Source organism: Pleurodeles waltl, chromosome 10 (assembly GCF_031143425.1).
Source record: "Pleurodeles waltl isolate 20211129_DDA chromosome 10, aPleWal1.hap1.20221129, whole genome shotgun sequence".
In the NCBI taxonomy this organism is placed as follows: domain Eukaryota; kingdom Metazoa; phylum Chordata; class Amphibia; order Caudata; family Salamandridae; genus Pleurodeles; species Pleurodeles waltl.
This window is the reverse complement of record NC_090449.1, coordinates 231,661,382-231,678,136: the sequence shown is the minus strand read 5'-3', so window position 1 is coordinate 231,678,136 and position 16,755 is coordinate 231,661,382. Positions and strand designations below refer to the sequence as shown.

Here is a 16,755-nt window from a genome sequence, read left to right as displayed (position 1 = left end):
CTTTGGTATTGGCTATGAGTGGAGGATAATGTATTAAACAAAAAGTCATCCTCAATTGGTTCTGCATGCAAGGTGACGTTATGCAAAGCAGCTGCCCTTGAGACCACCTGGGTGTAGGATGTACTGTCTTCAGGTGGCGACGGCCTCGCAGGGTAACAGTCTGGGCTGTTATCTGATACAGGAGCATTATAAAGGTCCCATGCGTCGGGATGATCTTGACTCATTGCAGTATGAGTCGGGGATTGCATCAGTGGTGGAGTGGCTACCGGTGATGTGTGCATTGATGGTGGTGAAGATGGTGGTGGAGTTGTTTGTCTTGCCACCTTTGCCTGTGGCTGCTTGTCCTTTTCTTGAAAGGCAAGTCTTCTTTTCATCTTAATTGGGGGAAGAGTGCTTATCTTCCCTGTGTCTTTTTGAATGTGGAGCCTTCTTTGAGTGTAGTCTGGCTCTACTGATTCAAGTTCTTCTCCGAACTTATGTCCTTGCATCTGGGAGGACAATCCCTGTTCCTCTGTGTAGGAACCTGTTTTCGGTTCCGAGGCTGAATGTTTCGGAATCGAAACCTTTTCGGTCGCCTTTTTGGGCTCCGAGGAAACCTTCTTTATTTTTGGCGTTGTGGTGTCTCAGTGCCGACCCATTTCGGTGCCACTGTCTCGGTGCCGTATCTGCTTGGAGCCGCTGTCTCGGGCCCGAGATTACTGTGTGGTGGTATCTCGACCGGAGTCGGATGACTTCGCCACAAGCGTGCCCTTTTTCGGTGCCGATGATCGGTCACCTATTTTTCGGGTTAAGCCATGGCCTGTTGGTGGTGGCGTCCCCTGGGCTTTTGTTGTCTTCTCGTGAGTTTTATGTTTCGACGTCTTACTCACGGTTTTCGGCGTTTCTTCGGGATCGAGCTCGTCCGAGTCCGATTCCTGGATGGAGAAGGTTTCTTCTTCCTCCTCGAAACGCCCTTGTCCTGTCGGCGCCGACGCCATCTGCAGTCTTCTCGCTCTTCGGTCTCTTAATGTCTTCCTCGACCGAAACGCTCGACAGGCTTCACAGGTATCCTCCTTGTGCTCTGGAGACAGACACAAGTTACAGACCAGATGCTGATCTGTATACGGATACTTGTTATGACATTTTGGGCAGAAGCGGAATGGGGTCCGTTCCATCAGCCTTGAAGAGGCACGTGGCCGGGCCGACCAGGCCCCGACGGGGAATCAAAAAAACCCCAAAGGGCCACCGGAGCTCTTCAAAAGTCAGTGTCGATCTGTTGTAACTAACCCGATACCGAACGCAAACAATACCGACGATTTTTCCGAGATTCTAACTAACTTTCCGAACCGAAACACGGAGCGAAAAGGAACACGTCCGAACCCGATGGCGGAAAAAAAAACAATCTAAGATGGAGTCGACGCCCATGCGCAATGGAGCCGAAATGGGAGGAGTCCCTCGATCTCGTGACTCGTAAAGACTTCTTCGAAGAAAAACAACTTGTAACACTCCGAGCCCAACACCAGATGGCCGGATGTGCACAGCATGTGTATCTGCAGCTACACATGCCATCTAACATATATATATGTACATATATATATATATATATATATTTTTTTTTTTTCTTTTTTCGGGAAGGCCTCGAGCCCTTCCTGAAATGGTTTCCTGGCCGTGGATTGCAGCCGCGCTGCGATCCACGGCCAGGAAACCCCACTAGACACCAGGGATTACACTTTGGGGGGGTCGGCCCCCTCTAAAAACGTGCCGCCTCCCTCCCCGGGGGCATATTCTTTAAAAAAACTAATTTTAGTTTACCCCTAGTGAGGCGAGCACGCACCCCTCTCAGGGTTAAAATAAAAAAAAATTAAATGTAAAAAAATTAAAAAAATTTAACTGACAGGTGGTCGCCCGTAAGCATGGCAGACCCCCTGTGAGGGCAATTTTAAAAAATAGCTATATGGTTTTCCTGGGGGCCACAATCGCCACCCCCCAGATAAATATATAGATATGTACATCTATATATATAGAGGTATTGTTATCTATGTATAGATCTATACATATCTATGTAGAGCGTTGGTCCATTTTCAGTTGTCGTGCTGCCCATGGAGCACTGGTTGGGTTCACTTTGTGTGTCTACTGAAGTTTCTCTAGTTTCTCTGTTTGCTCTCAGCACTGACTCGCTAGATATTGGAATTGTGGAACTGGTTCGAAAGTACACTGTTATGTCTGTCTTTCTTTTCCTGCCCTTCCTTCTCTGGTTTTGTTGTGGCTTTGAATCAAGTGGATAAGTAGGCCAGGTGTTGTCCTTTGTGATCTGTGATGACCTCCTTGTTGTAAGAGCCCCCCCCCCCCCAAGGATGAGGTTGACTGTCCTCAGAGCTCTTGATCACTGCTACCCACATCCATCTGCAAGTTCTCATCTTGGGCTTGGTCGGTTTACCTTGTTGAGTCTGCTCTCTTAAGTCTCCCAAGCCTTTTGATTGACTGGTGGATCAATCGACAGGGGGACACCAGCCTGGGAAGCTGCCATTGAGGTTTTAGTTACTTTCTTTATGTCTTCCAGGTGGTCTCCCATCGCAGACGGTAATCTTAACAGTTTCTCTCCAATTGCAATACAGGTGCAGCTTGTTTGTGTAAGCTGGTTTTCTGTTTGGGTCCGTCTTATGAAGTTGTTTAAGTCACCTAATTTAACATTGATATTTGATACATATATAGCCAGTGTGATAGTTGAATGTCCATTTTATCAGAGTTCTATTGCATCGCGTTAACTGCCGATTGCATGGTGTTCAATAATGATGTTCATATATCATCCTTAGACACCTTGCCCTTTTTCTCCAGAGATAGATCAGGGGTATATGAGGCTACCAATTCTTCCCATTCCTATGTTGTAAGATAGGAGATATCACAATCTATGGGCTGAGTGTCTGTCCTGTGTTGCGTTAGACCATTATTGGAGGTACTGTGAGGTGCTTTGCTTAAGGATCGAGATGTGGCCAAATGAGAAAGGCCGATTTTGCATCCAAAGGGGATTTGAGTGCGGGGGAGGGGAAATGTTTGTCAGCATTGATCCTGAGTAAGAGGACTCTGGTGATTTCACCACTGAAATATGAGACTGACTCGGGCTCCACTGGAAGTATTAAGGATGCATGAGACACTATCAGTGGTTACCTATTTGTTATTGTGCTGGGTGAGCTGATGTTTATTAGTACTTGTGGGGCCATTATAAGCTCCTTATTCGCTGTAGGGGGCATTTTTGAGAAGAGTTTCCTCAAATTTGTCGCTTAATTTCCTTGTTTGGGCTTCTGCCATTGCTAATAAATCGCATCTCCTCCTTGCCAGTTATCACATCCTTGGGATTTGCCATGGCATTGGGTACACTTGTATCCTCGGAGTCCGCCTTATTCTCTTGCCTTATGGGCATATCTAAGCCAAGTTGGCCTCTATCACCCTTTAATCATGTTGCAGTGATTGTGCTCTTTTCATTTATTTTTGTGATCCTTTCACATACCACATTGTGCTAATCCACAATCACTGTAATGGGGATGGGAAGCCATTTACCCAATCGTTGCCTTACCCAGTATCATTTATGAAAAAAACTTAGTATATATCTTTGGCTGGTACCCTGAAGTTGTAGCAGTTTAAGCGGTCACCAGGCTTGCAAGAGGGGTGAGTATTAAAGACCTTCCTATACCTGAACCTTTTATTGGTTGCTTCACTCGTCTCTTTATAGTAGCTTTTCCTTCTCTTCATTTTACATGACACCTGATGTCTCTCTCTCCCAGAACTCATGTAGATCAATTTAGCCCATGCCTGTTCTTTTGTGTGCGTCCTTTTGATGTGTAGCAGTTGTCTCTCTCTTTCACTCCCACAATATGGTCAGTATTAGTTGAGCTGCTGTCAGTGTTTGTCTATGTCAGGCTGGCCACTTGTAGATGATTAGATGATTGCAATATTTCAGTATTTCGTGGGCCCAAAGTTGATAAGTTGTGAAATGCTCCTATGTTGCCACTCCGCCTATTGCTTGGTACTCCGTAATCAGCACTCACTGCTTGCACTCTCCTACCTTCCTTCTGCTGGGGCAGTCTACTCCAAGCCTTGGACCTTAGTACGGGTTGTTATAGGGTCGTTGTGAGGCTGTTGCAGGAGGCTGATGAGAAGTAGCAGCAGGCTGCAGTGACAAGCAGGGAATAGCAGGGCAGCAAACCGCACTACAACTTAGAGTGGCCACTTCTGCCACGCACCGCTCTCTCTTCTCTAGCAGCGATAGCCCTACTGGCTGCCGCACTAGGACACCTGTTTCCTTCTCACTTTGTTGCTTGCTTGCCTGTCTTGGTGCCACCCTCTAACCTCTGACCCAGACCGGGCACTGAGCTGTAGCACACTCGGAGCTCCACCTGTTTTTGCACTACTCAAAGCTCTTCACCCCTTCACGCATAGCCTCTCACTTTCCCTGCCTCCCCCAGGTACCTGCTCACCATGTCAGCAGCAACAGCAAAGGCAAGTCACGTCACAGCAGCAGCAGGCAGCAGGAACTCCCGAAGTTGCCCAATCGCACAGCACAGCAGTATGCCATGATGGCTGGCGAGGGCTGCCAATAGTCTACCCTTATGTTTCGCCTGCACAACGGGGCCCGCAAATATGACCTCTCTCAAGATGTCCTTTCACTTTAGAACAGAAGACTAGGGGATGGGATCTCAACTGTGAAGTTTCTGTTGCTACATAGCCCGGGTGTGATGGACCCTCAATGATAGATGAGGGATAACTGACTTGGTGCTTGTTCTGGAACATTTACTTCTGTTTATCCCTTCATAAAGTCAAGATTACAAGTATCAGAAGGCAAACAAGTTACTCATGTGTGGGCCTAGGAAAGTGTGATTCATAGTTGACTCTGCATGAAGCAGTCAGGTGTGAAAAAGGGCCACAGAAAATGCAGGATGCTTTGCACGCCTGCTGGATATGAACAAATTAGTGTCAGATGCACTCATGGTGAAAACCTAATACAGAAATTAAAATCTTAACACAGTTTCTCTGACGGGCACAGACTTTTTGGGGTTATTGTAGATGCACTAGATGGAGGCCTGACATTCACATAAACACACAAAGGCCATCGAAAAATAATAAGCATGAGCCTTTGATTCCACAAGGCTTTACAATATTTTGTAAATATTTGAGAAACCAGTGTTTTCTGAATCTAGTGAGCATGCCTTCTTTGAATACATCTATCAACACAAAAGCAGTAACAGCAGATTCAGGCAATTGTATGCACTTACAGACATTTAGGGGGGGGTAAAAAGTAGAAATGCAACATACATTGGCAATCTGTTCTTGCAAGAGTTTGACCATGATCTTTCTTCCTTGTATGATCTGCCAGTAGAGGTATGAGATAATTCTGCAAAAGAAAATTAACTGTTAATTTGTGGCTTCACTGTAGATGTGCAGTGATGAAGCTTTCATACATAATAAAATTCTGCTTAATGGTGAAATTAAAACCAGCTACCAGTGAGACCACCTTCTCACCTTTGAAGGCTCCTTTAGGCGCATCTCTCACGTTCCGCAATGTATATAGCGTAGGATGAAAACGGAAAGATTTCTAAAACTATTTTATCTTACAAAGATGGGTCCTGTAACTATGTTTCCCTTCGGGATCATAGTGTGAGCCCAAGCCACAATATGACTTTTACATAAAAAATTTTAACTCCTTTTGTGGCTAAATAATACAACCTCAGATACTATATTTATTTACGATTACAAGTGCTTACCACTATATTGACTCTTGGAGCATATAAAGTACTTGGGAATTTCATCAAAACCTCAACATTGTCAAAACAGCCATGTCAACCATAATCCCACCTTTAATCTGGTACGACCTAGGCTCTGTATACTTACCTAACCCTGAGTATAACTCTAAACCTTAGTTTAAGCTTTAAATCTTAACCTAAATTTACCTCTATTGATAATCAAAAACCAAAACCCACAATTTACCCAAAATCTCCCCGTAAGCCAAACCATTCTGAAGACTAAGGGCCTGATTACGAGTTTGGCAGATGGGATACTCCGTCACAAACATGACACATATCCCGTCCACTGTATAACACATTGCGTAGAATATAATGGCATTGTAATTTGGTGGCCAGGATATCCATCATATTTGTGACAGAGTAACCCCCTCCGCCAAACTCGTGATCAGGTCCTTAGTCTGAGCACACCCCCACTCAAACCTAAAACTAAGGTGGTCATTCCGACCTCGGCGGTCTTTTTTCCAGACCGCCGAGGCCGGGGGAAACAGAATACCACCATTGCCGGCGGTATTCATGCCTCCCTATTCCGACATTTCCGCTGGGCCAGCGGACGGTAACAGCGTTACCGTCCGCTGGCCCAGCGGAAATGGCACATCAACATTGCCGCCGGCTCGTAATAAAGCCGGCGGCAATGTTGATGTGCAGCGGGTGCAGTAGCACCCGTCGCGCATTCCACTGCCCAAAAATCGGGCAGTGAAATGCGCGACGGGGCTACGCCTGGGGGCCCCTGCACTGCCCATGCCAAGTGCATGGGCCTTGCAGGGGCCCCCAGGGACCCCGTGCATCCCCTTACCGCCAGCCTTTCCATGGCGGTGTCTACCGCCACTGACAGGCTGGCGGTCGGGGACTCATAATCCCCAGGGCAGCGTTGCTTGCACCGCTGCCCTGGGGATTATGACCGCCAGGCGGAAACCTGGCGGTAAAATGGAGGGACCGGCGGTATGGCCGTGGCTTTTGCGCCACGGTCATACTTGCTGGCAGGACACCGCCAGCCTGTTGGCGGTGTTCCCGCCAGCAAACCGCCGGCCGCCAGGGTCGGAATGACCCCCTAAATCTAACTCTATCCCTAATCTAAAGGCCACCGCCTACTTGAGCCTAATCCTACTGCTAAACCTTAACATATACACCATCTCACTAATACTAACACTTTCGATGTAGTGTACATGTAGTGGTATGTCACTGTAGTCGAGCCAATGTGGAGGCTAACCCCTTAATGCATTAGAATTACTCTGTCTCCTTAAGTCATGTGCACCATCACAGCTCAGAGGCCACAGAGCAGATAAACTAGATCAAGTCTAAATTAACAAACTAGGGCAATATGAACTCAGTAATTCAAATCTAGACAGAAAAAAATGTAGAAATGCCTTTATATGGCATTATTCCATTGAACAAATCCTTAAAAAATTGCCTCCACTTTAAATAAGTGTGGCAAAGCTAATAGGTCTGACTTTTATTGCCCTCTAACAAAGCTACTGACTGTTAACGCTTGGCAGGCATCTCAAAATAATTTCTCCAATTCTTTATTATTAATTTTAAAAAAACATTACCATTCAAAGATTCTGGTATATTGGGGTGCACAAGCACCAGTGGCCATCTTGAAATACTATATTAATAATAAAAAAACAGAGCCCCTATTCTAAGATAGCAGACATATCGTGGCTGCGTAGGATGCAGGGCACTGCAAGCAGTGAGGAGCCTGATAGTAGCCTGAAGGAGCTATTTTTAAGACATGTGAACAAGCAAATTGCTATCACTCACATAGATATGAACCAGTTTTTAAGACAGATGTGCACAGGCAAATATGTCATAACTCAAGGAGCTAGGAGCTAGTTTCTGAAAGAGGCTGACCCTCTGCCATCTCTATATACCGAGGCGGGAGGACGCAAAATGTGAATGAAAATGTAACAGACAAATGGATAATGACTGTTGAATCAAAGTTCCTTAATGTATGCTTACTTATATATATATAGGTTTTATTTAGGAATTTTTGAAAAATATGAGTCCACAAGACAGCTAAATTAGTCTCAGGGGCCAGATCTAAAAAGAGTGCATATTTATGTGCATATTCTAAAATCACATTGAAGAGATGGGAAACAAAAGGTGGAGTCACCACCATATAAGTATTAAACTTCTAAACAATAACAGCTGACGTGTTAATGAGTATGACTAAAACAGTCATTTATACAATTTCCATTCCAGTAAGTAAACAGTCAAAGTGGGAAATGTACAAAATACATATCTTTTTTTTTATATGTAATCAGGGCAATTGTGGGAGTTTATGCAACCATACTAGCTGCACATTTGCAGCTCTTCTGTTCAAGTATTTTCTTTGTTATCAAGCCTTTAAAACGTTAACATATATTTGCTCTCTCTAGTTTTTCAAGGTTCCATCTGATAGTTTTTGTAATTGGGCTTTTAGCAAGCCGTTCATTTTCTCAATCAGTCCTGCCGCTTGTGGATAATATGGAATGTGATAAATCCAATCAATATTGTGTTGTAAACAATAGCCTTGTACCAATTTTCCTTTGAAATGTGATCCATTATCACTCTGGACTTGGTTTGGGACTCCATAATATAACATCAACTAGTCCAGACTGTTTATGGTGTTATGATGGGTGGCACGTTTGCAAGGGACGGCAGTCAGATAACCAGAATAAGTGTCCACTACTGTGCAAGGTATTGACACTCGCGACTAGTCGGTACTGGCCCAATGTAATCAATTTGCCATATCTGCCCTGGTAATTTCCCTCACCCCAACTGACCTTTGATTGTTTGCAGGACAGATCTCTATTGTATGTGTTGACAAGTAGGGCATTACATTATCATAGTTTTTATCATCTAGGGGGATGTGCATCCCTGTAATCTCTGCCCACCTGTAAGTGGCTTTCTCTCCCAGATGTTATGGTACACCCATTTAGCCATCCTCAACAAGTCAGAATCCTGTGTCTCCACTTCTGCCTCTCAGATTTTGGCTTTGTCATCTGCAAAGGAATTGAACCAACGTTCTAGTGAATCAGTGGGACAGTGGGCATCTACATGATACACAGTAACGGTACTTTGCTGTAGCATTTCCCAAATTTCTTGCCACAACTCTTTGCCCCACACCTCCTTCAAATGTATTTGCCAGTTATGTGCATGCCAGGTGGGAAGCCAAGTGGCTAACCCTTTGGCGGTGGACCAAGAATCAATATAAATGTGACAAGTCCCAGGTAATTCTTGTTTCAGTGCCTGATACACAATGTGCAGTTCCGCATATTGACTACTCTTCTCCTGTAGTGGACAACAACTTCTTGGTGATTGGGCTATATGACACTGCTTTCCAATGTTTTTGCCCCCCACATACTTGTCTGAACCATTGGTAAACCATACATGCTTCCTATCCTCACGGGACAAGGATTCAAATGGTTCACCTCATCTCACTGGTGACTCTTATCTGTGGTACCTCCTGCACCCTCTCATCATCCTGCACAGGGGTTCGTGATACCTGTTCATGAAGAGCTGCTGTCCCTGCTGGTCCCACTCAGGCCCTATCTTGTATGTACCATCTCCAACGTATAAACTGGCTTCTTGTGCATGTCCGATATGGTGAGTTTTAGGTGAACTCATCACCCACTGCATTATTGGAATCTCAGGTCTCAGAATCACATTATGACCTAGAGTCATTTGCTCAGTATCCACTAGAGCCCAGTAAAAAGCAAGTAACTGTTTGTCAAAGGGAGTATATCGCTCTCCAGCATCAGGTAGCTTTTTAATCCAGAAACCCAGGGCCCCCTCATTCCTCCATATTTTTGCCACATAATCCAATTTGCATATTGCCCCTGAACCGTTACATGCAACTGAATGTCTCCTTCCTGTACTGCCCATAAATCTAAAGACGGTTGAATTGCCACATTTGGCAAGTCAAACGCACACTGCTGCTTTTCTCCCCATTCATACTCATGTTTCTTTTGTGTCACTTTGTAGAAAGGGGGCAAAATTTTACTCAGGTGAGGGATATGCTGTCTCCAAAATCCAAACAATCCAATGAATGACTGAGTCTCCTGCTTAGTGTGGGGAGTGGCAAATTCTAAGATTTTTTTTTGGCCTGTGGCAAAACCTCTCTATATCCCTGATTCTACTGAATTCCTGTAAACTTCACATTTTGACAGGGTTCCTATTTCTTGTCTGGATTAATCATCCACCCTTTGATCTGCAAGAGTTCCACAACCCGCTCCACTGAGCCTGCACCTGTTATTGTGTCTCTCCCTGAATCATCATCTTACCATTGTAATGGGTCAACTCCACTCCTGGAATGACAGACACTTCATGCAGGGGTTCTGCCACCAGCCGGTGACAGATGGTGGGGCTATGTATATACCTCATAGGCAAAGATAACATCTTAAATTGTCTGCCACAATGTGATAAAGCAAATTGCTCTTGACAATTTGGGGGAAATGGTATAGAAAAGAAAGCATTAGCAATATCAATGGTTGCATACCATGTCCCTTTATGTTTTTGTGTTCTTTCAATTGAAGTGGTGGTGTCGGGGACCGTGGCTGTCAAAGGGGGTGTATATTTATTCAGCTTGCAGTCATTCTACAGTGCCCATCAGGTTGACAAACGGGCCACGGAGAATTATTCCATTCAGTGGTGGTTGGAGCTATCACACCAGCCTCAATCAGTTCTTGTATAGTTTTACTTATTTCCTCATGCCCTCCTGGAATGCGGTATTGCTTTAAGCGGATTACCTTGGTTGCTGGGGGCACCTTGACTGGGGGTATCTTCAGATGGCCCACCTTCATGGCCGCCACTGAAATGTATCTCTTTGATCCAAATTGATAACAACCATCATCCAAGTATAAAGTCACCCCCTTTAGAATGTCAATTCCCAGTATATATTACGGGAGGGGCATAATCAAAACAGTATATTCTCTTTTTGGTTTTCTTCTTATTTTCATTTGAACAGTAGTCTGCATGGCAGGGATTTTGTTTTCCACCCATCCCTGTGATGGTGCAGTGCTAACTGGTAAACCTTTTTGGATTTCCATAAATTAAAGAGGCCTCTGTTCCGGTGTCGACTAATGTCCAGACCCTTTGAACATTTTTGTGTTTCCAGTATATTTCTAAATCATTATAGGGTCTGTCATTTTTACAAGCCCATCCCTGTACCGGAGCTTGGCCTGTTTCCTAATTTGATTTAAACCTGTCAACTTTTCCCCATGTAAGGACTGGATATATGTTTTCATATCTGTGAGCAGATTTCTCTTTTTCCCTGTTCTCAGCAGTTAACCACGCTGTCCAAATTTTCCTCCTCTTTCCCTCGTGAAGAAAACATTTTCTCACTCTCCTTTCCATCCTCCTGCATCTGTGGCTGGCCCTGATTCACACGTTTATTATCTTGCTTTTAAACCTTCCTGCTACCTTCCTTTCGGTCCAACCCTCTCTTATGGTACATCTCCCACAAGCTTTTAGTATCTAGCCAATCAATCTGCTCCTTGTTGACACCATCCTTCAGTAATGCCATAAACATGTCTCTCCTAGATTCTCTGTTATTATCTGTGCGACCCTCAGACCTTGAGTCCAGTCTCCAAGCTCTCCTAGCTTGCGAACTGCCTCCAGCATGTCTTTCAATGCTTGCCCTTTCTACCTAATTAGGAAAGTCATTATTACTTGCTTGTAAGCTGGAGGAGCAAGGTGAATAATTGTATTTCATACTGAAATTGTCAGTGGAGCATCTAACAAATTGTGAGCTTCATCCCAAAAAAAACAAAAATAGTTTTCATACTTTCTTCTTTAATTCTTTCATAGCAACTCTCAACAAGTACCAAGGCATATGATTTGGCGGCCAGTCTGATTCAGTACGATATTTCTGACTACATCCCAGAACTGCCAATTGCAATAAATTAGTTGCTCCTTGATTTCCATAACTTCTAAATTGTTCTTGTATTATGGGGTCAGTGCTAAGAGTACAAAACTTCCTTGAATCTCTCTCATTAAGTGCCACACCAGAGGCACCCGTGTCAAACAACCTCACCATCCATTTAAGCAATGCTTCCCCAGATTTCTGTTTGAATCTGTCTACAATATCATTAACTTTTTGCTGGGTGTAATCTTCCAGGGAGAGCATCTCAATTCCTCCCGGGTTCTGTGGAGTGCTCTGTATTTGTCGCCTAAATATTGGCTGTGCGCGGGCCATTTTTGGCTCGTCTGGCACAAACTGGCCCCCACCTTTTTTAACTCCATCACTGGAGTTGGAAAAATAAGTCTTCCAAATGTTCATATCCCATTTTTCAGGATCCCAGTCTAACCTTGCTTTAGCAATAGCTAAATGAACTTTCTGTTGATTGATTTTACCCCTTCGTTTCCGATACCTGTTGAGCGACTTTGATAGCTGCCTTTTCTGCAACAGACTGATACGTATCTGCCTTATCTTGCAATAACTTATTCTGACAAGACAGCGTGATTACATTATTTTTAGTTTCAACCAGCTTGTTCTCTAATTGCTGGTTTTCTTGTTCTAGCTGCTTACATTTTTCATGCATTTTTCTATAAGCAGATAACAGGATCCAGCCTCTTCAGCCTAAAACAGATAAATCACATCCCTGTTCCAAATGTACTTTCTGTAAACACAATAAGCATTTTTTGGTTCAGTGTCGCTAAAACATCTGTCCTAGCTGAAACACAAACCAGCACTCAATTCCCATCCATTCGCAAGAACCTTATAAGGTTCTTTATTCCACCTGGGAATCTCAAGTGAAACCTGGGAAGCTGCCTGAGAAGCTGCCTTTTGACTTCTTGCCAAACATTTTTCACCTTTAAATCTTACCCTTTTCAACCTTCCACACTCATACTGCCCAACTACGTTAATTTGTTCTGCTCTGCTTCAGACTGAGAGGGAATGAAGTGAAAAGAATACAAAGAATGCAGCACTCTTAGTCCGAGTAATGAATTTTTATAAAGGCACTTTCCAGGTTACGCGAAGATAATAACGTGAGCACTTACTGTGAAAGCAGCAATACACATGCAACACTTAAAATAATCACAGCAGTAGAATAAGAATGATCAAAGAAAATGCAATACATCAACAATGACTATAATATATATATATAGTGACTATGTATCCATGCTTGCACACCGCAAAGCTAGAAATAAGAATTAAAAATGCATCACCACGAGGCTTGACTCCAACATCATCCCTTGTCCGCCATCTAAAGGTTGGGGAACATTGACCAACCGAAAGACAAAAGAGAACAACCCTAATGGGATTATTCACTGGGCAATGCGTCCATTCCCGGAGATGAGTTCCTTCTGTTTCAGCTGTCAAGCTTCCCCACCTTATATTCTTTAAACAAACTTAAGGAGAAGGTTCTAAACCCCCCCTCCCTTTGAGTAAGTGGTGAAACTCACACGTTGGCCGTATCAGGTCACTGTCGAGAAAAGATGCATCAGACTGGCCAAATCTCACTATGTTTTTCCAAGACCAAGCTGTACCCTGCTCTACCATAAACATTCTCAGCTTTGTACCTTCTTATCTACATTTCTCCCCCATGTTTTTTTCCTTTTCTTAGTGAGCAGAATGAAAACAGGGTAACAAGCTGTGCTAAGCACAAAATGGAATCAGTGGTGAAGATGGAGTTGGTGGTTAAATACAGATAGGATTACAACCATCTACTGGCATCTTGTATTCTTCAAATCTTCTTGTCCTCTTTTCTTCCTAATCTTTTTGCGGATGTTGCCTCCTCTCTGTTCTCTTTTTTTCCCTACTGCCCCATCCTCTGTGCCCTATTGCCCACCCTGCCCTCATTTGCCCAACCTACTTCCATTTGCCAAAGCTGTGCCCCTTTTGCCCTTTCTCTGCCTTGTGTGACTCATTTCTATTTCCACTCCAACAAAACTGACTAATCTTTTCAGATTCTTTTATATTCCCCACCTCCTTTTGCCTCTTCTTCCTTGTGCCTCCTCTGCTCCCCTTTGTCTCCTCTATCCCTGCATCATTATGCCTCATCCTTTTTCATTATAACTCTCCTTTTATCCATCTCTCTGCCCCCACTTTGGCATTCACTTTGCCACTGTTAGTTTTTCCGTCCCAAATATTTGCCTCCAATCTTCCCTCTTATGCTCTCTACCTATGTTCTACTTTTGCCATTCTGTTTGCTACCCTTTACCCTCAGCTTCACCCCATTCCCTCTCTTCTTGGCCCTCTCTTCCTTCTGTGCCCATTTTCCTCAAGCACCTTCATGCCACATCATAGCTTTTTTTTTTTTTGCATTTTCTTTACTTTCAGCCATTCACCACAACAGTGCTGCTGGACAATATGGCTAATTTCTTATTTGTGATCTTTATTAGTCAGGTTTCAGACCGATTCTACAAACATGTGATTTTTGTGATTAGTGTGTACCTTTTCTCTGATTGTTTTACTTGTTTGTATCCCTTCTTTAATTGTCTGCCTGCCATGTTGTCATTCTCTGTTTGCTTTTCCTTTCCGAGTTGCTAGCTTTTCTATGCCTTTTATCTGCCTTCCTGTGTCCCTTGGTTGCATGGTACATGACCATCCAAATAGTTGTTCATCCTTTTGCTTTTTATTTTTCTATCTGCCTGCCTCCACTTTAGCCACTGCTCACTTTAGCTGTCTCTCTGCTGTTATTTTCATTTTGTTTATCTGTGTGTCTCCCTTGTTACCTTTGCTTTCTGTCTTTTCTCATTTACAATCTATCTTAATCTTTTCTGCCTACCTTTTGTGGCACTTGAGCACTCTGTCTCTTTTACCATCCTGCCCACCTTTTTTTCATTTTCTATGTGCGCACCTTCTTTCTTTTCTACTTTACTCAACTTTGTTCTACCGCTCCAATTGTTAGGTTCCTCTCAGCCCCTTACCTTTTCTATATGTTCCAGTTTTGTTTCTCATTATATACTTATTTTTGTGTGTACATCTCCCCTCTTGCTTTTGTACCTTTCTCTATACATTTGTGAAGTTATATCATCTTATTCTAGAGCACTTTGGTACAATGCATGAAGCTGCTTAGCAAGTGACAGTATAGCAGATAGGCTTCCGCAGTGGCTTACAAGGCCCATGTCATGGGTCAGAGGGACCTGAAGACCGACCGGAATGTTACGGTGCAATATGTGCACCCACAGCGAACATCTCTGCTCCTGCAGCAAGAAGTTCGCAGAGCCAGCATGCTGGTGGTGGATCCCTCAGATTCTGAAGAGGCAAGTGGTACTGATTGGATCAATACATCATAAGCGTGTTCTCCTCCCAGAATATTTGGACTTGGACAGGCAAATGTTCTGATAAAGTTCCCTTATGTAACAGTCACTTATTTGTTAGAAATGCAGGCATTGTTCCTCATTGCTTTCTTATAAAGCGTAAGCTCTTGCCAGAGGAACAGCAGGAACTACATTATTGAATCTGCACCCCGACCTAAGAGATCACAGATTTATACTACAAAAGAAGTTTCAACTCCCCTTCTGAAAACTGAATCGAGTGCATATGCAGACACACATTCATTTGTGGGTGTTCCCTCATGTAGCCTGCCCTATATTGAATGATACAGTCCTATGGCCCGGGCGCATGCATATATTATCAAAGCACGCCCAGTGACAAAGAGATCTGGAGTGGCATGCAGAATGGCCGAAGGTACTGTACATTCTGCCCACCACTCCTGGGAGCCCTTTGGGAACCCCTGGAAAAGTCTCCTAGACGGATTGCGGTAACAAACCCATGGGGTACTTCTCACCTGCTCCCTCAAGAGGCTGGAAAGTGGAGGTCACATGTGTAGAAACTGTTGATAAGGCAAGGACCTCACTATCAGTATCTGTGCTTTGAGAAAACAGCACCCTTGTCCTTGAGTGGGTCCTTAAGGCCCCAGTATTGTGGGTGCATTTTGAGACTGCACTGAGCCTCATGAGGTTTCCACCATGAAGTGTCTTAGAGACCCTCAACACACACCCAGATTTACACAGTTTGTCTGCTGGTTGCATTTTTTCCTTCACAGGAGCTCATTTCTGAGATGGCTTGCACAACAGGAGAAGCATTTGTTTTTGTTGGTGGGTAGCACTGCACAGAGGGAAATTTGAGCAACCAGATGTGGTGCACACATCTATTTTATTCATGTTGTTGATAGCAGTAGTGGTAGGACGGGCCATGGTTGAGTTCCTCTCTTGCACCCACACAAGCATGAAATGGAAAGCTCTGTTGCCAGGTTTGCTGACTGACTCTATTCTTGGTGCTGAAGACCTACACAGCCTACAATGAGCTTTAACAGATGCCTGTTTAGTTTGTGTGCCTATTTTTGCTTGCGTGTGTATCTATAGTGCTGGTGTGACAGCTGCCACAGCTGCAGGAGCTGGGGCAGCATGGGGCAATGTCTGGTATGGCTTGCGATCCCTGCCACTACTGATAAGCTGAGAATTTTTACAGTGTCTTCTGGTGACTTCATGTAGTAGTGGTTGGTGTGGCCACAGCAGCAGGAGGTGGGGCTCCTGGAGGTGGGGTGGCTAGTGATGCATGACTGCTTTGTGGCAAAATTAAAGCAGACAGTGTCAGGTACAGTTTGCGATCTCTGACACATCTGATAAGCTGAAAACTTTAGACTGACTGCTAATGAATTCATGTGGTTTTTATCTCAGTGCACCAACTGGGTTGGAGTGGTCAAATTGACTAAAATGATCAGTGCCAAGAAAAACATAGCATGGGTAAGTCCAGAGAGTACTTGGAGTACATATACCTCACTATAGTGATTATGACAGCCACAGAACAATTGGAGCTGTGTTTAGAGGTTGTCGGCAGTGTTCAACAACTTGGGTGCCAAAGAGGCGAAAGAATACGGCATTTGCTTTCACCACACTCCAGCTCTTGTTACCTTTCATTCTGAACAGAAGTCAAGTGTGGTTACCATCTTTTGCTGATTTTTGTGTTTGCTACCTGTGCCATGGTGCACTTTCTATATTCCTTTTGGAGAGTGACATTCTTAATCTGATCTAAAGTAAAAAAAATACATTC

At 44.0% G+C, this 16,755-nt stretch overlaps 1 protein-coding gene across 4 annotated transcripts in view; it reads right to left on the bottom strand.

The window, feature by feature from the left end:
* TMC5 (transmembrane channel like 5) overlaps positions 1–16,755 on the bottom strand; it is a 413,711-nt gene that overhangs the window by 53,289 nt on the left and 343,667 nt on the right. For all 4 annotated transcript variants that reach the window (XM_069210234.1, XM_069210235.1, XM_069210237.1 and 1 more), the window contains exon 19: positions 5,287–5,365. In XM_069210234.1, the coding sequence (XP_069066335.1) occupies positions 5,287–5,365 (79 nt within the window). The remainder of the gene's footprint in view (positions 1–5,286; positions 5,366–16,755) is intronic.